Raw genomic sequence first — 22115 nt, forward strand, 5'->3', positions numbered from 1 at the left:
ACAAATGGTTGAACTATAGCCACGGCAGCCCACCCCTAAGTGTTATTCCCTGCCATCCGCAATCCATGAGCTGATGAGCTGGACTATTGTTTGATTACAGCACTTCTGGACCTCCCAATCCAGCCAACAACTGAAGTCCTGGGATTTGGACTCGGCACTTCCGCTTCCACCCAGCACCTGCCTTTCCGCTTCTATGATCAGGGCCGCCGAGGCAGCAGTGACCCCACAGTGCAGCGCTCTGTGTTCGCATCTGTGGACAAGGTGCCAGGTAAGCCCCCTCACGATGGGGATTTGGGGACCTTCTCTCTGTGGGGCCTGTGTACATTGCCCTTTCTCTCTGAGAAATGCTAGCAGCTCGAAGCATCTGCTTCTTAGAATGAAAGCATAACACAAACATAAGCTCTAAAAATAAATCTTGGCTTTCCCTTTAGTGTTTTACCCCCTTCAGTTTGATTTTTCCAGAGAATTGGGGGTGGGGCGTGGTATATGAGAAACCTCTCAAAATTAAGACCAAGAAGTTTCTTGGAAATAATTGTATTATTTGTAATGAGGTTGTAGGAGACTAATTTCCTCCTCTATGCAAAATGACTAGAAGGAGGGGTCGGGGATTTAGCTCAGTGGCATAAGCGCCTGCCTGGCAAGTGTAAGGTCATGAGTTCAATCCCTGGTACCAAAAAATAAATAAATAAAAAATGACATACTGTGTGTGATTCCTCCTACAATCACTAGAGAAATGAGCTGTGCCCACCAGCTGTCCTTGTCTTCCATCCCAGTTTCTCTCCCTTCCTTCCATACCACTTTCTCTAGAGCTGTCCTGCACTCCTCACAAAGGGGAAACTCGAATGGAAAGTGTAATGTCACTTTGGCAAAGCAAAAAACACTGCATCTCCATAAGAGCATCCCTCCTTCCTATTCCACCTTGTGGACCTTAAGGACATCCATATACTGCTGATCCCTTGGCCCCTCAAAAGAGAGTCCTTCCTTCCATTGCAAAATGTCGAAAACCGGCCAAGCTCTTTCCCACCACTTAATCCCTCACGTTCAGGGTTCAGACTTGAACTGCAGATGTTGTAAAACACTCTCAAAAGCCATTGTTGATTTAAAAACAAGGTGCAGCTGTAAGAACCTACCCTGAATCCAGATCTATTTTCTTCCATGATTTATTTTACTCTCATCCTTTGATTTGATTAATTTATCTTGTATATACTGTAAGCATGTGGTTTTTTTAAAAATCCAAATAAGACATGCTAAAATGAAAATATTTTGAAGATTGGTCTTTTGTAGAAAAAAAAAAGAAAATATTTACTTGGCTCCAAAAGTAACCACTATCAACTAACTGTTCCTTGCATAGCCTTCCAGAAGCATTTGTATGTCATATATGTGTTTTTGCACACCTGTTTCACACATGGAGGTATACAATACCATGTATGTGGTTTTGTACCATGGCTCTGCATTTCCAAGTTAGCGTTACATGCTGGCACATACAACCCACTTCATTCTCATGAACTGTTGCACAGTGTTTGACTCTATAGACAAACTAAAACATGTTTTATAGTGGTAAACATTTGGGTCATTTCTAGGGTTTTATTCTTATGGTGTCAAAATCAGCATCCTTTATTTAGGTGTTTTTGTGTAATTGTATCAATCTTACATATTTTGTAAGATAAATTCCCAGCAGTAGATCTACCAAGTCAAAGGGAAGATTTTTAATCCTGAGAGATGTAGTCCCAGCATGAACTCTGAAAAAAAAATTAAGGGTTCCCATTTACTGTGCCATCCACTGCCTCTCGGTGCTGTCATTCTGAAAATGAACCCCAGGCCACACGATTGATGGCAGCCCCATCTCTGTCTCCAGATGATGTCCAGGGCTAGAGAGCTTTTTGCTTAAAAGTTCTGCAGGTTGTTTTGTGTTCTCTAGTGATACCTACTCAATAAATATAAATTATGACTATAAGTTCAGTTAAACTAAACACAGAAAGACCTGGTAAGAAATTCTTTTTGGGTCATGGAGCCTCTTTCAGTTGCAGAACTTAATGATGAAGGAGAAAAGCCCAGACCTTATTTCCACTCTAATCCTTTTTGGAACAAGTTGGAATGCATATAAACAGACAACTAAGTGTCACATTTTTCAGTGTTTACATGGGCATTTTTGTGTTGGCAGAATGCATTACAGTGATGATGATCTATTACTTACCTCTTCCACCTGCCTGGAAATGTGAGATCTTCAGGCCAAGGGGTTGGCACAACAGGGACACCCAGCACCCTGTAGCTGGCTCCAGGACTAGGGAATATGAGGCTGGGCCAGTTGGGACTCCAGCAAGTTACTTATAGTTGCTAAGGTAGCTGTCCAAACCCTTGACTGGGTTTCTCCTGGACTCTCAGTAGAAGTACCATTGAGGTGTGGGAAATTGGGTGGGGACATTCTCATTTGTGAGGTCTCTCTGCCCTCCTGGCATGGGTTGGCATTACTGCATGGCTTGAAGAACATATGGAAGTGCCAGTGTAGGTCAGGGTGGGTACAGTGTAGGTTCAGGAGGAGGGCAGTGACCCTCTTCACATGGTAGTCAGAGCCCCATGGCAGCTGCCATTCGGCATCTGGAACCACCCTGAATTCTCCTCACCCCCACTTCCCTGCCTGCCCTCCTCCAGAACTTACCCCCTCTTTCTGCAGTCCAGATCTCCCCAAGATGATGACAGCAGCATCTTCAGTGTTCCTGGATCCCAGTCTTGTCCTCCCCCTTCCATTCAGCCAACTGACCCTTTCTAAGCCATAAATTAGATTGTGTCATAACCCTCCCTCCAGCCTTGCAGTGACTTCCCATTGCACTTAGTACAAAATTCACATCTCCCCCTCTGTCTTATATGATCACTGTGAGATGTGGCCCCAGCCAGCCTCCACAGTTCCCCCAACATGGTTCTCCCACATTTATGCATCCCCGCCCTGGCCGGCAGCCCTGCTGCTCCACATCGGCCCTGATCGTGATTGTGAGTTCACAGCCCCTTCCCGCTCTGAAGCATAATACTTCATTGTGTGGATTATAGCCACCAGTATTCATAGTACTAGAAATTAAAGCCAAGAAATATTTTCAATAACTATCTAATAAATCTATTGTAAATAAACATAAATAGCATGGTTTTCTATAATAACTTTTCCAAAACAAAAATAATGATTTTACATTTTTGAAGATCTCTTTAATGTCTGCCTTAATAGAAAGCAGCTGGATTCTCTTCCACCTCTGCTTTCTGTCTGTTGTGATAGCATACATTATGTGGCCTCTGGAAAACTCTGTAGTGCACTCCTGGGAAAATGAATATAAAAGAATTATGTCTTACTATTTTTAGGAAAACCAGGATTCCCAAAGCTCCATTTGAGAACCACTGCCCTGGGTCACTGAGCTCTCTCCTGCCCCCAGGGCCTTGGCATTAGATACTCTTGTCAGATCCCACTCATTGCTCAAGCCCAGCCCGTGTGCTTCCTCCCCAAGAGATCTTTTCTTTTTTTTTTTTTTTTTCATTTTTATCGGTACCGGGGATCGAACTCACGACTGCCTGCTTTCAAGGCAGGCGCTTATGCCGCTGAGCTAAATCCTCAGCCCCAAGATATCTTTTCTTATGACCCCACTGGCTAATGTCATGCTTCCCCTCCACCATATTTGCCTGTTTTATTTTTCCACGGCACTGCATTGCCCAGCTGACATATTCATGTACCTGCTGCCCATAACCATTTTCCCCCATGCAGAAAGTCACCTGTATGGGACCATAGTCTGTCCTGCTCACTGCTGTCACCTAGCACCTAGCACTGTGGCTTCCTTCAATGTTTGTTGAATGAAGAATAAGCCTGTAGTTGATCCCAGCAAAGCCCTTCTCCTTTGTCCAAATACCAGAAAGACAAGAAAGTTTCATCTGGGACCATATATATGTGGTGGTTTACTCGGTGACTCTTTGACAGGATGAGACAAGAGCTCTGAGACCCCAGAAAATCTTAAGTATATTCTCTCATTTACTTTCTGTCGCCAGAGTGACTAAGCTGTTTGTCTGGGGCAGGTGCACCAGGCAGTATGAGCTGGCCACGTATCTAATGAATTTTGCCGCCCTCATCTTGAGTAAAGTGAAACTCAGTCAAGCGGAGCCAGCGGGGAGGCAAGGTAGTAGTTGGTGGTCATCAGAAACCTGCCCACGTGGGCCTTGATGCTGCAGCCTTCACGGCTGCTGTCAGGGGCCTGTGGGCACTGGCGCGGCCCCTTCCTATCTTCTGGAATGATGTCCTTGGCCACAGACCACACCATTATAAAAACCCAGGCTATATGGAATTCTTGCTTCTGCCTGAAGAATAATTCATAAGGAAGAAAACATCTGAGGACATGCCTCAGGGTGGCTGCTAGCAGAGTTTTTGCTTTATTAGGACACATCTTCCAGTTTTATCTGCCTGCCCAGGTAATTGTCATATGGTAGTTTGTCTCTCCCTTAGAAGATATATATGACTATATTTGATGAAAATATACTTTTCATTTCCTTGGAGGAGAGATTATAAATCAGAGCTAACAGAAGACTATCCACTATGGTATATTTTTCTTCTTCCATTTGGCTTAGTAAGAAATCACAAATTCGGGCTGGGGATTTAGCTCAGCGGCATAAGCGCCTGCCTTACAAGCAGGCAGTCGTGAGTTCGATCCCTGGTACCGATAAAAACGAAAAAGACCAAAAAAAGAAAACAAAACAAGAAATCACAAATTCTATTTATTAGCCAGTTTTATGTTTATGGCTCTTGTCCCCATGCGTTTGGGGAGAAGCTGATGTGTGTACGCTGTCTAGCAGGGAGGGCTCAGTGGTGGCTGATTATAACGTGCAGATGAGTAAGGCACTTGCCAGTCTAGACTCTGGCCTGCACTGCTGTGGTTAGTGCCCGTAGGTCCCCGCGGCCAAAGCTACTTTCCAGAATCTGCCATAGTGGGCAGGCTGTCCAAAACCAACCCTCAAGCTGTTTTCCCCACAATTCTAGGTAGCTCTCCCACAGGGCTCTGACTTTCCAGAGCAGTAACTGCTTGCAGGTGCTCGCACCTGATGGCTCCATGGTGTGGGGAGAGCTGACAGATCATAGCCTAAGGCTCCCAGAATAAAATGACCAGGCAGATAACATCTGCTAGCCCTCATTGATGGGTCTTACTGACCCACCCTCCTAGCCTACTCACTTGGACTTTCTCACTGCTCTCTGACCTGCTTAAACCCCTTCCATTCTGGGGCTGTAATTCAGTGGTAAAGTATGAGGCATTCGGTTACATCTTTACCATCACAAAAACAAACACCCCTCTAGTGCTTCCTTCCCAGCGCCTCTTATGCCCATATTTCATGTCATCTACCTGCCACTTTTCCAGGAGGATGAATTTCTAGCTCCTCTGCTCACGCAGTACTCCACATGTAACACAGCCCAGAATGCCATCTGCTCTGGCTTTCTGTTCAGTCCTCACCAGAGCAAAGCACATCTCGTTTGAGGGCCCATTTCCCTCAGCCTGAATCTGCTCTGATCCCTCCTGGGGCCTTCCCCAAATGCCCAACCTACCCCATCCCCTCTCTGTGAGGAAGCTATGTTTTTTTGTTTGTTTGTTTTGTTTTGTTTTAGCTTTTTAAATTGAAGTAAAGTTTACAGAACATAAAGTTAGCCATTTGAACTATTAGTGGCATTTTGTTTTGTTTGTGTTTGCTTGTTTTTGTACCAGATATCAAACTCACAACCTCGAGCTTGCCAGGCAGGTGCTTGTGCTGCTGAGCTAAACCCCCGACCCCCAGTTAGTGGCATTTTGTACAGTCATGGTATAGCACCATCACCTCTGCTAATTCCAACCAACATAAAATCCCATTGCCATTAAGCAGTCATTCCTCACTCACTCCCGTCCCCTGCCCCTGGCAATCATCAATCTGCTTTCTCCCCTGGATATTACATACAAATCATACAGTTATGTGGCCTTTTGTGCCTGACTTCCTTTACTCTGCAGAATGTTTTCAAGGTCCATCCATGCTACAGCATGTGTTAGAATTTCCTCTCTTTTTATAGCTGAATAATATTTATTTTATGGATAGAGCATATTTTGTTCATTTATTCCTGCTTTGATGGACATCTGGGTTTTTCCACTTTTGGGCTGTTGCAAAGAGTGCTGCTATGAATATTCATGTACATGAACTTGTTTGAGCACCTGTTTGCAATTCTTTTTGGTATATACTTAGGAGTGAAAGCTAGACCAAATGATAGTTTAACGTTTTGAGGGACTGCCAGGACCTGCATAGTCCTTACTTTTAGCCAAAGATACTCATTAGTTTTCCTGTTTGCCACCACTGTCCTGCACTCTAATGGAAGGCACTTGGGAAGTATCCTCATCTGATTCATCCCCAAAAGCACTGACATGGAGTAGCATGTGCCAAGTGGATGGAAGGTTGGGGAAGCAGGATGGGACTGGCTGAATTGATGTGTCTAGTTTCCCAGAATTCTTAGGGGACTAGAAATACCTGTGTCCCGGCTGTTTCTGTCTTGCTTAGGTCTGGTTCCTAGCACGGTTGGTAGTGGTGCAGAGCTCCAGCTGGAGATTGGACCTCATGCCATGGGGCCACATTTTGCTCTACTGGCTCCTTCCCGGCTTCCTGTTGGGTTGAGGATCTGTCTGTGTGATGCAAAGATTTAGATCTCTTACATGGATGTTTGGGAATGCTGTTTGTCACAGGTGTTATCTTTATCAAAGGCTAGCAAACCAGCCGTATTAGTTGCCTGACTGCAACATAGGCCATTTGGCAACCAGTAACTGAGGAGGACCTTGGATACAGAGAGCCAGCTAGCTGAGCTGACCTCAGGCCTCATACTAGTATCCAGGAAAAAAAAAGAAAAGAAAGAAAAACAATTGAATGTTTAATTCATGGACATCAGCTCTGACTTCCCCTCCCTCGGGAATAATGTACTAGGTGCTAATGTCATCTCGTGGTGGTGTTTCCCAGAAATGAATTTTTTAGGCCTGTTATTTTTCTTGTTTCCGATTATAAAACTGGAGCCAATTCTCTCCTTCCAGCTCCCCAAGGCAAAAATACCCTTTCTGGAGTCACACAGGAAGGCAGTCTGCTGCTCTCCTGCTTCCCCACCCCCAGCTAACCCTTCCCAGCCTTCAGCTCCCTATTCAGAGACAGAAATTCCATTCCCACCCTGAGGCCTTTTTTTTAAGCAAAATTTATTGAGCTGCTAAGCACTTTATGCATAGTTCTCATTTGATCTTCCCAACAACCCTCACATTTTATCCTTTCTGCATGTGAGGAAGTGACTTGTCCATAGTCACTTCAGATAGCCCCCTCCCTGCCCAAATAAGGCTGGAGCTCAAGTCTTCCCAGGTCAGACCTGACCCGACCATACTTGCTGAACCGACCTCTCTTACTCCCTGTGAATTGGTATGTTCTGATTTTAGAAATAAAGGCCTAACCACAGCTCCCTGAGACCTCACCAATGTCAGGAGAACCACATTGTCAACTGTACCTGGAAAGCATGTTTGGGGCAAGAAAAAGTCATGTGTATTTCTAGAAGTATAGATTTCTAGAAGTACAGAGTATAATTTGAAAGAATTAACTATTCTGGACATTTTTAATCGTATCTTCCTGACAACTCTGAAATCTGGGACCTCTTGCCTGCCCAACAGGTAAGAAATAAAAGCTTGGTCCAAGATTTAAGAGGTCATACAAGGCAGACCAAATTCTGTACCTCCAATTCTTGCTTCTAAATCCCATTTGCTTCAAAGCTGCCATCGATAGTGACTGACCTCCTTCATGTGGTAGCTCTGCCACTTGTCACAGACAACAGATTCTTTCCCCCGGCCATCTTGGAGGTTAGGAAAGTTTTATTGAAAATAAGAATAGCTCCTGGATTTCCAAGAGGGGTCCCAAGTGGAAGATAGACTCATGTTAGGGAATAGCCTCATGACGTGACCCTGGCCTAGACAGAGTGCTGCCCACCCCCATCTTCTGTACCCACACTAGCACACATTCTCACGTTTCCAGACCTCCCTCGCCTGGGTCAAGGCAGCAGTAGCAAAGCAGCAATTCAGGAAGATACCCGCTCCCAACATCCCTGCTTCCAGACAAGGCTGGTAGACCATGGGCACTGTGAAGGCCTCACCTTGCACAAGTCCACCCTCAGCCTGTCATGAACAGAAAGCAGAAACGAGACATTAGAACCCTGCCTCAGCAAACGCAGCCAGTACTCAGCTCCTTTCAGAGCTTACTGGAACTGTCTCTTAAGCAATCAGCCTTCCAGGTCAGGTCAGAGACGTGAAGACCAAATCCTACTCAGGAGTTAGGCTTGAGCTAAGCCAAGGGATCCCCTGCTTGCCAGGCCTCTTTTCAGGGCTCCCAGGGCAGCCATGAAGAGAAAACCTCAATAACTTCAGAGCAGGGGGCACACAGCCTGGAAAGGACCATTCTCCAATCAGGGCCTGCAGAGTTTCTGCACTTGGTGTCTTAGGTTGCCTCCGAAGACACTTTCCCAGTAGACACAATAGCACCTACTGTCTGCAGAGCACTCCCCTGGACTTGTGATCACACAGTCACCATGCCCCTGGCAGTTTTCAGAGGAGGTAGAAGGTAGGAGAAGAGTTCCCAAGAAGTGAATGTTGCTACACACCTCAAAGTCATTGCCTACCTGGAGTGACTGTGTACCTTCTGGTGAGGACAGTGTGTCCCATAGCAACGAGTACTCCCTGGCTACTGGTAGAGATGTGTGGGGAGACGTGCAGGTGGTGAGAGAAGCAACCAGAACCCCGTATACAGTCTGTGTTTGACCTTGGATGTGCCTTAGAATATTCTGTGGTGTTTTCTGGGCCTGCTTTGGGGCAGCACTACCAGCAAGCAGCACAGAGTGGATAGCCTTGGGACAGTGCAGTATTAGAGCAGGTGGCTCAGCTGCATCCCTGTGTGCTGTCTAGAGCCCAAACCAGACAGACTAAATCCAAGGCCCAGCTTCCTGCTGCCATCCAACATTTGTTGTATGTCATAGCCCTATTAGTTTACCTCGTTGGACCTCCAGTAAAAAAAAAAGATAAGGTACAACAGTGTGAGTATGTTTAACACTACCAAACTGTGCGCTTAAAAATGGTTAAGATGGTGAGTTTTATGTGTGAAAAGCAAAATTTAAAACATAAACAACTGAAAAACAAAACACAGAAATTAAAATGTCATCTATCATAATGAGGCCTAATGCTCAGGAGGCTAAGGCAGGAGGATCACTGTGAGTTTGAGACCAGCCCAGGCTACAAAGTAAGTTCAAGCTGAACTGCATAGGGAGACCCTGTCTCAAAAATAACAGTAACAACAACAAATGTGGCAGCGGCCCTGCATCCCCAAAATAGTGCCTAGCACACGTAAAATGTACAGTAAGGGTTGGCTGTTCTCAGCATTTATCATTGTTAGTTAAGGATTGACCCCTGAGACTCCAGATAGCAGGTTCCCTTAACATCTATGAACTGAGTCTCTTCTCCAGGAAATAACAAAGACACCCTGCGTATGGTAGTACCGATGTGCCCTTTTCTAAAACATTTTCATTAGATGGCAATAAAACAGTGGATATTGGGTTCCGTACCCAGCATCAAAAAAGAAGGTGGTGTGTGACAGATCAGGTAGAAATTTCTCCCTTTCAGCGAAGAGATCCTGACCCAGAACAGGCCTTCCAGCAGTTCCATAGCTCGGAAAGTAAGAGCTAAGACCAGAGATGAGCAGAGACTCATCTCCTGAGGCCACCGACCCATTGCACATCCTGTCCCTCTTGATACCATCTGCCATCACTAGCCAGGTTCTAGATCCCCTGTATCGCTCACAGCTGCTCTGGGAAACCAGCATCATTCTTCAGTCTGCAGATCAGAAAGTCTGTGCCAGGGAGGAAGAACACTGTGTCCTGAGACTGGAGCCAAGGCTATCTACTTTCCACTCCTTGATCCACTGTATATTTAGTTCTAAAGAGTTTCAGCAGCAGAACACCTGAGAATCAGGAGTGCTTTGGGATACCCAGAACTATCTCTGGGTTAGGAGGTGAGCACAGAAACCAGCAGAGAATAAGACTTGCATGGACACAAGTCAGTGGATTGAAAGAAAAATTACATCAAATTATTTGAAGAAATTTTTTTACCCTTTTCCTATTGATGTCAAGAAAAGGAAGATTTATTGAGCAGGTGTTTTCTGAGGACTTTTGTAAACCCTCTACTTCCTCTGCTGGACATAGAGAGAAGGCTGCAGGACAAGAATGGTGGGGCTGCCTGGCACAGGGGACTGGCATGGCTGCTGAAACCCCAGCAGGGCCAGATGGCAAAAGGCTTTGGGCTAGTGCAGGGTCGGTTTTATCCCAGACTCAGCTGGAAGTCACTGAGAGTCCTGAGGGAGCAATAAGGAGTGACAAGCCAGGATACTGCAGCAGCTGACTTTGTTTTGATGACTAGAACTGGGAAAGGCGGTGAAGGAGGATGGGCAGGAAGGAGATGGGCCCTTAGCCTTCTGTGCTCACTCCCTGTGCAGTGGGTGGCACTGCGCCCACTCTGTGGATGAGAAACCATCTCTCTATTGAGAGTCCCCTTCCTCAGTTGGGAGTGTCTCTTCTGTACCCTGTTGTAGGTGTTTATACACTTTACTTGTATTCGAGGATTATATTGCTATTTTTTAAAAGCCTAACTGATCTATGTTCTCATTCAACAGTATGTCTTAGAAATTTTCTTTCTGTTAGTCATAAGATTACTTTCATTCATTTCTGATTGCTGCCATCAATCATCCAGGAAAATCACCGTTTATTTAGCCAGTCCCCTACTGATGGATATTTAGACCGTAGCAAATCTTTTCTTCTTTAACAAATATATAGTAAGTTCCCCTAAATGCTTTTGCACAAAGGTTTCCCTAGGTAAGTGACCATGAAGTGAATCCAGAAGTAGTAAGGCTGTGGAATTAACAGGATCTAGTGTCCAGTGACATCTGTGAGTGCAGGGAGTGGGACATCACAAAGGCTAGGTAACACAGAATACCAGAGAGCCTCTGTATGTTCTGTGTGCATATAGATAGCAAGGATGATGTGATACTCCCAACATATGACCCAGCAATGCTTGTTACTTGCTGTTACTGTTCTGTCTAGGCCTTCACGGGCTATAGTGATTGGAGAGGTTCCCCAGAACTTGTGGGACTCTCTGGAGACTGGCCACACAAGGCTTGGCTTTGTCATCTGGAGAGGGCCTTGGAGCTTGGTATGGTGGAGCCCCCAATGGGTTCTGTCCTGTTCCTAGCTGCTCTCCTGAGGTGATAGCCCTCTGCCATTCTTCCCTCCTCTAGAGCCAGCATCCATGGCTGAAATGCACAGGCCTTCCTTTGCAGTTTCCAGCCATATCATTTTGTAGCAATGTGCTTTTCATCACAAATACAGTGGTGGTTTTTTTTTAAATCTCAAATTCCCAAAGGGAATTCAGCATTACTCCAGCAGGATGGGAATGGCTGCTTTGTTAGCATCGCTTCACACTTAATCAGCCTCTTTCCTCGGCTTCAGAGTTTCAAGAAAACATCCCAATGGCATCAACCAGGTCTTATAAAGTACCTTACTGTCTTTATAGTCCTCTGCTGTGAGTTCACAAAAGCCACCTCCCCGTGTGCCATGTTGAATATGAGGTAGTCAGAGTCTGATTTGGAAAATAGATTCTTCAGCTGTCTGAAGTACTAGGTTTGGACTGTGATTTTCTGGGATTCTTTCCAAAATATTTACTAGTAGGCAGAAATTCAGGTGCATGGCGTGCAAGGTATACCTTTCAAATCATACGATGAAAATCCCCTTTATGCATGACAGTTGCATGTTACATAAAATAAAGAGAAAAGTATGTAAAACCTGTAGTTCCATTAATCCCACTGTGCAGCAAGCAAGCAGGGCTCTGAAAGCAGTGTCCCTTACCGGAATCTCACAGCTGGGGACCTGCTGCCGGGCTTCTACCAGCTTCCTGAGGACTCTGTTCCCTTCTCGTCAAATTGACTTGAAGGCTCTGCGGAGCTTCGGAGGTACAGCACACTTTTTGTGCAGCTTCCTGAGCATGGTCCAGGGCAGCAGTTAGGCCTCAGCTATTGGGTTCCATACACACTCCAGCCTCTTAGATGGCAGCTGCCTACATAAACCTTAGGTATAGCTAGGTGGTAGGAAGAGTGGGTGTGTATGGAACAAGCATTCCACAAACGTCCCCACCACCCTTGGTGGCCTGGAAAATGTTCTGAAATAGCTGACATTTACAAAATCCTGAATGTTTTGGAAAAAACACAGTTTTTTGCCAAGATTTCCAGCCTAAAGCCCAGAGAAAGTCTCTATCAGTTTAGAAGTACATCTCAGTATCCTGAAGTCGTGCCCGGTCTGGTGCAGACCGTGGGCTGCTGCTTGGCCCCTCTCTGTGACCTCTATCCTACCCCAAAACTGAACAGATACAGAATCCTCCTTAATTTCCTGTCCCTACCATACCCAGCAGAGCGGGGGCCTTTGTGCCAGCACAAAACACCCATAGGAAGCTGCTGGACTTGAGTACATACTATGTGCCAGTACATGTTACTGTGCTCTTCACATAGTACCATGTCCCTAATAAGGAGCTATTGCAGTAAGAACATTCAGGACTACACTCTGGAAACAGATCCCCACCCCAAGGTTCAAATCCCCACCCACTCTCAGGTGGCGTGCAGTGGCAGGGAGTCTCACAGGGGCAGCACACGTGCTTCACACCATCTCAGGATCATGATAGATGGGGGAGCAGGGCTCAGAGGAGGTAGGGCAGTGCCCAGGGTCCTGAGCTTATCAGTGACTCCAGCATGCCCAGCCTTATGTCCCTGGCTGCACCACTCAGCTCCTCAGGGTACTCACAAGTCCATAGGTGGTGCCCTCCATTCTGCCAGCCATGGCACAGGTGGCTTTGGTTACAGCTTGCCTGGTTGTAGCCCATGAATGGTACTGTCCTACTCCCTGAGCCCCCATGCAGCACCTTGAGGCTGGCAGAATATTTCCCATCTGTGATCTCAGGGATCTCATAAGGGGAGCCCCAAGGGAAGCTGGTGCTCAGGAAGCAAGGTGACTGGCTGGTTACATTGCCATCAAGCAGCATCCTTTGCACTCTGCACCCTGAGCCATTCTGAGATAGAAATGTCTGAGGGGCTGGGTACCGCTGGAAAGAGTAGACACAGACCTTCAAATCAAGAAGAGCTTGGAGCAAAGTATTCCAAGCCATGAAAGAAAGTAACCTCCAGGGGGCTGGGGATTTAGCTCAGTGGCATAAGCGCCTGCCTTGCAAGCAGGCAGTCATGAGTTCGATTCCTGGTACCGATAAAAAGGAAAAAGCCACAAAAAAAAAAAAAAAAAAAAAAGATAAGAAAAGAAAAGAACCTCCAGTCCAGATTTATGTACCCTGCAAAACTAAAACTGTCTCTAGAAATTAATGGAGAAACAAGATGCTTCCATGACAAAGAGGAACTAGAGGAATTCGCAACCACCAATCCAACCCTACAGAGAATACGTGAAGGACGTGTGTGTGTGTGTGTGTGTGTGTGTGTGTGTGTGTGAGAGAGAGAGAGAGAGAGAGAGAGAGAGAGAGGGAGAGAGAGAGAGAGAGAACCCAGAACATCAGGAACAATGGCAGAGAGGCCTCAATGAATGGAGCAGACAGTGGAATGAAGGAGAAAAGTAGACAACCAATGGCAGAAAAATAGCACAGCAGAAATGAGGCAGAGAAGGTGGGCTATAATGTCTAACATAGATGGCCTTGATACACTTTTAAAAAAAGAAAGAAACACAAGCAGAGTAAATCAGGAGGTAGGGTCCACCAAGATGCTCTATATAGGAAATATAATTAACCTGAAAAAAGGTTTATGGATGAAAGTCAAATATGAGAAAAACAATGCTCTATGTGACAGGGAACCAGAGAGAAATAGGGGCAACTCAACCAACACCTGCTATAAGTTGGAAAGACAAGATACTTATGTGCAATAGAGAACTACTTAGCTATAACGAAGGAAAACTTTGAGGCTTTTGTAAGTAAAGGAATACAACTTGAGATCAAGTCCACAGGTGAGAAGGTTCAGAACCACTTAAGGTAAATAGCAGGTTGCCCCCCTCCCAATCTAAAAACTGAGAGAGTTAGTGGGACCCAAAATGCTCAGTGCACCCTGTGGGAGTGAAAGGGGAGGAATAATCTAAAAAAGGAGGCAGAGGGTATTGTTAATGTGTATCGGGACTTAAAACCCACATTACTCACACTGCTCTGTTTAGATGGATTATATTCTGGTCCATTTTACTACTTGTCCTATTTGAGGGCACAGACAGCTATCCCGAAAATAGCAGGATATAGTACAGTAATCATCCTTAATTTCCTGTTAACAATCTGAAGCCCTACATAATTTACACTGTTTTATCATGGCTGATCTTAGTTGAGTCTGGTTTGTTAGATTGCTGTTTTGTATTGACAGATTTTTTTCAAATCTGTTATGACTGAAAGTGTCAAATCTGAGTATAGGCAAATACACTGAAGATGACAAAATTTACTAGAATACCTGCTCTGGTTTGATTATTACCTGCTTTTTAAGTTTTACACTGTCTACAATGTTTTGCTTTTATTAATATTGTTATGTACTGCTATATTCAATTATATGATGCCTGATGATATAGACAGTTCAGTTGAAGATAACAAGAGACAACACAGTAACCATTTTAGATCACCTTGTACTGTGGTTTTATATGACTTTTTCATTTCATGTTTTTATAGGAATTTCTTTTGTTTTGTCTTGCTTTGTTTTGTTTTTCCCTCTAATACAGAAAGGATAGAAATACATGTAGAGACTCATGCATATGTAGAACCTATAAATAATTTATGAGGACTCATCATATAACACATGATGAAATGAACAACTACTTTAAAGAAAAAGAGACACTACAGTACCCAGTGCTGATTATGTAGTGTCATGATGTGAAATCCAGCAATACTGTTATTCTTTGTTCAGAGCAATTTTAGCCTGTTTTGTTTTGTTTAATTTCAACATACGTGAAGGTATGGACAGCTATTTTGAAGAGAATGAGAGACACTATGACAGCCGTTGTTGACTTCCCTATCGTCTGATCTTGAAGACCTAAACACCTTCTTCACCCTGTTCAGATCAGTTCTATACTGTGTTGTTTCATGTGAATTTTCTGTATGTGAACATATGAACAACTATTTGGAAGAAAATAAGAGACAATACAATAGACAGTGAAGATCTCTTTGACTGTCTTGCTTTGAAATTTATGTCTCTTACATTGCTTTCTTATGTTCTATTTTGTTGTGTTTAATTTTACCCTCTTTAAAATAAAAAATAATAATAATAAGGTACTAACCTAGAGTGGTAAGCACTAGAGCATCAGCCATGCACAGGACAGTTAAGGCCTGCCTGTCATGAGCAAATTCAGAAACTTTGTAAGCTCTAGGCTTAGCCCAGCATACCATTGAGACCTTCAGTGATGTGAGGAGTCTGGAAACTTTTTTTTTTTTTTTTTTTTTTTTTTTTTGTAGAGAACGCAGTCTTACTGTGTAGTGCAGGCTGGCCTTGAACTCACTATGCCGCTCAGGGTGGTCTCGAACTCATGGTGATCCTCCTGCCTAGGCCTCTGGAGTGCTGAGATTATAACAGGCATATGCCACCACACTCAGCCTCTAGGAACTACTTTAAATCATTGACTTTGTGAATCCACCAAGGTGGGCTTCTGTGGACAGCAGTGATGTTTGTCTTTTCATGCTTTCCTGTCTTCTGCGGTAATTACTGAGCCACCCACTGGGTACCTGACACTGTGCTTGGATTAGTGACATCACTACATGGAGCTTGCAAAAAGTATCATTCAAATAATCATACCAGTAACTAATTACCTTATGAAGGGGACCTCCTCTCTCTAGTGGAGAGTGAGGAAGGTTTCTCTGAGTAGGTGGGGGTGGAGTGCAGAAGGATTCATTGAACAGATGGGATGGGAGGGGCAGCACATGCAGGTCCGGCATCAGGAGGGCCTGGGCACCGAGGCTCCCTGCAGATGAGGCATCTTATGCTTCCAGCTCCTTCCAGGACATATTCTACACACTCTGTGTATCATCTTCAGAGCTTTCCTGGGACAGATGGATTTATGCTCATTTTGCTGTTGAGGCTTCTGGAGTGTTGCAAAGCCAGTGCAGCATCCTATCCTGACCCTGACCCTGGTGTGAGCTCCTCCCACAAGCCCAGCTTCCCTGTTCTTATTTTTACTCTTATTCTTGCTACTGATATAGCTCAGAGGCCTGGCCAAAGGACAGAGCCCACCACTGCCACAGGAGGGTAATTTCCTCTCAATTATTGAAATCAAACTGGCAAACAGCTGGAGACAGAGAGCATCTCTTGTCCCAGCCCTCAGCACTTCCTCAGCACCTCTGCCTCTTGTTCAGAAACTGTAACCATATGAGCCCAGCCAGACTATCCACAGCAGCAGAGGGGCCGAGTACTCTGTCTAGTGCCAAGTCCCTATTCCTGGGGCTGGAAAGAGAGCCACCTTGCAGGTGACGAGGCCTGCTCAGCCTCGCATGGCCTTCAGATCAGCCCTTCACTCCTCCTGGTAGCCAGATTTGCCCTTTCTCCACCCTAACCCTCCTGAGTTTCTATAGGATACATACCAGGTGGTCACAAAGCCAGCTAGTACCCGAAAGCAGCAAAGAAAGCCAACTTAATCTTAGCCCAAGGCCACAGGCTGCCCTGTAGGGGCCCAAATGCCCAGAGACATGACTCCCTGAGAAACATAGAGATACCTGCAGCATTCTCCCCAACTTGAGGCCTGCATGGAGCCTTAAGGACAGCCCTGGCTGTTCATGTCCAGAGTTACCTTGAGAGCTTTTTAAAAAGCTGCTCAGGCCACATCCAGTTAAATCAGAATGAGGAAAAGGGCTCCACAGCCTTTTGAGCTACAAGGCCCTTCACAAGTCTATCCAGTCTCAAGAGCTAGATGATCTGGAATCTCTCACAGATGGCTTTACAGAGGGTTTCCCATAACAGGATTAATGCTGTGGCCTGGTTATCAGTCCTTTCTGAGCCTCTGCTGTGGGCTTGCCTGGTATGGGGCACTGCATGACTGATGACTTTCTTCCTTTAGAGTGACACATCCCCATGGCCAGCTTCATTGTGTGGTGCCCAGAGATGACTCAACAGCTGGCAGCACTTAGCCAGGCTCCCTCATCTTAGAAGCAGCTGCTCCCAAGTGTAGGTGGGAAAGAGGGAGTGTGGGGATAAGAGTGTGATGTGTTGGGTGCCCTGGCCTAGCTTATAAAGAGGCCATTGCCTCAAAGCTGGTCATGCTGTCAACAAACCCATTCTGGGTACAGTTCCAAGCCATGCTCTATTCTAAGATTTGGAGGCTGGAAGGTACTAGAAAACCCTGCCCTCAAGTAGTTCACCCTGAGAAGGTGGTATCTACCCCACTATTACAGAAGCTGCACAGTGATTAGAAGCCATGGGCAAAAAGACTCTGAAACAAGGTTTTGAAGGACAGACCAGGTTGAATGTGGTATGTTTTATAGGTGCCAGAACTGCAGTGGGACACCACATGTGTATGTGGGCCCTCCAGGGAGCCCAAAGAGAAGGGGAAACAGCAAGAAAGGAAGTCACTCAGGAATGACTTCTGCACCAGTGATGCATGCTAGATTCATCAGAGCCATATGGGCTCCAAGAAAACACTGAAGGCTGTGCTCTAAACAGCCATACTCAGGCCTTGAGCAGGGAAACTAGTGACCTAATGACCTGCACTTAGCTAGAAAGATGAGGCAGGTGAGACCGTTTCCTTGTGTGGAACAGCTGGAGCCCAGATTCACTCACTGGGGCCAAAGCCAAAACTACGTGTCATCCTTGACCTCCCTCACTCCCACGCCTGGCCTGCCCATCCCTGTCAGCCCACCTGGACAAGCAGCCTGAACCCAGGCCACTCACTCCCACACCCCCCCCCCCAGCCGCAGACCAGCTAGCTTTTTCTTGAGGGACCGTGTAGTATTTTAGACGTTTCAGGTCAAATGATCTCTGTCACAGTCAGATTCTGCCACTGCAACCAAAAGTGGCTATGGACAATACATAAATGAGTGTCTGGGCCTAATAAATTGGTGACAAATGCATCCTGACACTGGCCAAGCCTAGGCTCTTTCAGAGGCTTCACAGATCAAGCTGCTGCTTCTTCCCTGACACCCTGCAGTCTGTTCTCAGCACCAGAGCCTGTAAGGTATAAAGCCGTGTACTTAAATTCATCACTGGCTCCCCTCACTCACAGTGGCCCAGTTCCTGCAGTCAGGTCCCTGTCCTCCTAAGACTGACCTCACTTTTCCCACTGTGCCTGTGGTTCACTCCAGGGCAGTCCCAGGGACCTCCAGCTCTGTCTCACCGTGCCCTGTGTGCCCCTGCCCTGTGGGCCTGCACCAGGTGACCTCTGCTTGGGACATTTCCCCCCACCCTGTCCTCAGTTTCCCTCTAGAGGTCTCCCCGATCATCCTATGCAACTGCAACCTTGCCCTCACTCCCAACACTCCAGGTGCCCTAGCTGCTTAATTTCTTCCAAACACTCATCCCCTCTGGAGAGTTCCAGTTTCTTCCTTGCCTGCTCGCTCACCCTGTCCTACCCTGTCCGACCCTGTCCGACCCTGTGCTGTGAGTGAATTGCAAACTCAGAAAGGCAAGCACTGTGTCCTGTTTACTGTTGGATCCCTTGCTCCTGAACTGTACCAGGCCTGTAGGTGGTGATTGGTCAGTATTGGTGGATGGTAAATTGGGGAGGGAGAGAGAGAGGGACAGAGGGAGCCAACAGAGCTTTAATATTCCTTTCTATATGCCAGCCACTGTTCCCTGGGGACATGGGTGAGTCAAACAGGTCAGTTTTTCTGGAGCTCAATGTGGATGCCACAGAGAGACCATAACCACCTAACATGATTGGTGCCCTGAAGACACTATCCAGAGACCTGGGACTGTGTGCAGTAAAGGACTCTGAGTAAGGGATGTTGGCCTGGGAAAAGGGAAAGGAGGAAGCACTGGGCAGCATTGTGTCCCAGACAGGGACCTCATGGACCAGGCAGCTGGTGATACTTTGACCTGCAGACTTCCCAGATCCCCAACAACTGAAAATATTGCTGTCCATTGGATACCTGCTTCCAGTTTGGCTGGGTACAGAATTCCCTTTGTCATCAATTTCCACGCTAGCCAGAGAAGTGGGGCCCAGAAACCCTGGTCCTGTTTCCCAGACAGATGATCAGCCCAGAGCTTCCTCCACCCATTAGCAAACAGCACAAGGAGGAATTAGACTTAGGACATAAATTCTGTCAGAAGGGAAAGTTCTTGGACTTGGCCCTGATTAGAAGGAAGAAATGTTTTGTGCCACATGCAGAATGGACAGCAGAATCTGGGGTGGAAGGTAGTATAGAAGGCTTACTCAGCAGAGCTGGGGAGGGTAATGTATTCGCAGTCCTCTATTATGAGTTATAATTAAAACTTATGGAGATGATGAAAATGTTCTAAAATTGTCTGTGGTAACAATTGCACAACTCCATGAATACACTAAAATTAACCAGTGAGTGGTCCACTTCAATGAGTAGATTGGACAGTGTATGAATGATGTCTCAGTAAGACTTATATTAAAAAAATACCATTCTCAACTAGTCATACCATCACAAAGCTGTCATCCAGCAGGATATAAAGAGCAGATCATCTTATTTGTGTCCCCTTTTGATCATGAAATAATCTGATTTGTGCCACATTTTCCTTAAAGAAGTCCAAATACGAAAAAAAAAAAAAAATTGGAACACACAATGCATTCCAGAATAATTTGGAAACCTTGATGCAATCCAGACTCACCTGGCACCCTTCCTCTTCCCTAAAATTTGCCTTTTTTTTTTTTTTTCATTTCTTTTTGACTTTGAAGAAAAAAACCTCTGTTCTTACTGGTAAAAGAGCCTCATGTTCTCTTTTCTTTCCTGTAAATCATGAGATAAGTTTGCATTTTATACCTTTCCAGAAATCTCTGTTGATTGTGGTCTGACCTCAGAATCATGGCTTCTGGGAAAGAAAGTAGATATTAGAACTACTGCTGTGAGCTTTTGTTGAAATCCTGAAGCATGCTGAGCTGCTCGTGCTGTAGAACTAAGGCAGAGCAGGTGAAAGGTAACTCACAAGGTGACATTCTGGTGCTGCCAGTAAACCAGCAATTTTGTCCACCTCACACCAGTGACGCTAGAAAAGACGACTCCATTATATTTTGGTGGCAACATGCTTTTCGTGTGGTACAAGCTGGTAAAGGTAAAGGATGTCTGTGGGTTGATGCTCACAGCCAGAGCCAACACTACAACTTAATGCCAGCTGCCGTGTACTGAGCAGTCACCCACTGTTAACTGCAGTGCTAAGCACAGTTATACATACTCCTTTCGCTTTATCCTCATAACAGTGCATAAGGTAGGGATTATTCTCCCCATATATACCCAGGAAAACTGAGGCTCAAGCCTCACAGCCCCCAGAGCAGACTGTAGTTTTGTCACACAGACTGTTGGCATCAGAGCCAAGATTTGAACCCATTTCTCTTTGTCACCACAGCCTGCTCTCTTCTGTTATACCTCAGTTTCATTTGTACCCCAGCATTAGCTTCCAAACGAGTGCTCCTTCCTTCCTGGAAGGTGGTTGTGAAAGTAGCCATCTCACAGAGTCAGGAGCAGCCCCATGAGGAGGCACAGCAGTGTGACAAGTGCCATGCCTGCTCCCAGGCCTGGGGCCACCGAGGGGGTGCTCCAGCAGCTCTGTGAGAAGGCAGGATGCATTTCTGCCCAAAGTTGTACTCTCACGATTATTTATTAATTGTGAAAGGGAAGAAAAATATAATAGGGTTTCCAGGAAAGGGATAAAAGTTCAATATGATAAACTCCCGAAAAGCAATCAAAGGCCAAAGAGGGCAGAAAAATAAAGAACAGAGAGAGCAGGAGTAACGATGAATCACAGCGGCAAGGGCGTTAGCAGAGGCCGCTGAAGGGACCGTATTTCACGGCGAGGGGCTGCACGGCTGGTGCTGCTGAGCCATCAGATGTGAGCACATGGTGGTGGCGGGGCACAGGGCACAGCCCCTCAAGGTCCCAGAGCCTGGGGCAAGCTGACGATGACAGGAATAGACCAGTCAGCTGTTTTTCTATGACCGCAGTAAGACTTAGTAATTTTTGTGTATTAATGTATGAATGTAGGAAATTATAAATGATATTATAAATGAAAAAGGCATGGCTACAGACAGAAGAAATTCCCCACAAGCCCCAAACACAGGAGATCACATCATTAGCATTTCAGCTTACTTTCCACCTATGTCTTGTTTTTCCTTTTACTCATTTTTAAAAATTATTTTCAGTTATCCAAAAAACACATGAGTCACTGATGATCAAAGCATGTTACATGCATATTTGAATATGCAACCTCCTGGTCTGCATAATTACTGTGCACTAACTTTAAAAAACTTATGCTTTGAGAACAAAAGAAAGTTAAGACATGATAAAACGTAGGTACTTTTCGACTGTTCCCCTCAGCAGTCACCCTCCAGACACCTTTTCATACCCTCCCCTGCACCCCTGCATCCATGTACCTGTAACCAGTGGGCAAGACAAGGCCCAGCCCCAGCTCTGCAGCTCTAAAATTTCAAACAGCTCTAAAAACCAAATTTTTTTCTCCTTTTTTTTTTTTTTTTTTTTTTTGTGGCCTGAATACATCTGACCATAGGGGTTTAAGATAAGGAGTTAGGAATCTGTAATTGTCGTATGGTTTCAACTTCCTTGTTTAAAAACCATAACAGAATTTGTAACTCTGTACCCACCCCAGAGTTTGCTTTTTCCAGACACCACTGTGAATTAGAAATCTGTTACTGCCTACAGATTGTGTGCATTCTTTTCCATGGCTGTGTCGTATTTTAAAATACAACCACGTGTGTCTCTTTGGCACAGTATTTTGGTGGTCCCAGACTCTCAGTGCCCCAGACAGTACCGCACTGGCCATTCTCAGGCATGCTGTTGTGCACACATGTGCAACCCAAGATGGAAAACTGGGACATGGGCTCTCATTTCTAGCAGTATCACTAT

General features: G+C 45.5%; 1 protein-coding gene across 3 annotated transcripts in view; it reads left to right on the top strand.

The window, feature by feature from the left end:
• Nucleotides 1-22115, top strand: part of Clec16a (C-type lectin domain containing 16A) — a 216670-nt gene that overhangs the window by 167981 nt on the left and 26574 nt on the right. For all 3 annotated transcript variants that reach the window (XM_005007496.4, XM_063226539.1, XM_005007494.4), the window contains exon 21: nucleotides 101-268. In XM_005007496.4, the coding sequence (XP_005007553.1) occupies nucleotides 101-268 (168 nt within the window). The remainder of the gene's footprint in view (nucleotides 1-100; nucleotides 269-22115) is intronic.

Source organism: Cavia porcellus, unplaced genomic scaffold (assembly GCF_034190915.1).
Source record: "Cavia porcellus strain 051 isolate PalLab524CR breed Dunkin Hartley unplaced genomic scaffold, mCavPor4.1 scaffold_16, whole genome shotgun sequence".
Lineage (NCBI taxonomy): Eukaryota > Metazoa > Chordata > Mammalia > Rodentia > Caviidae > Cavia > Cavia porcellus.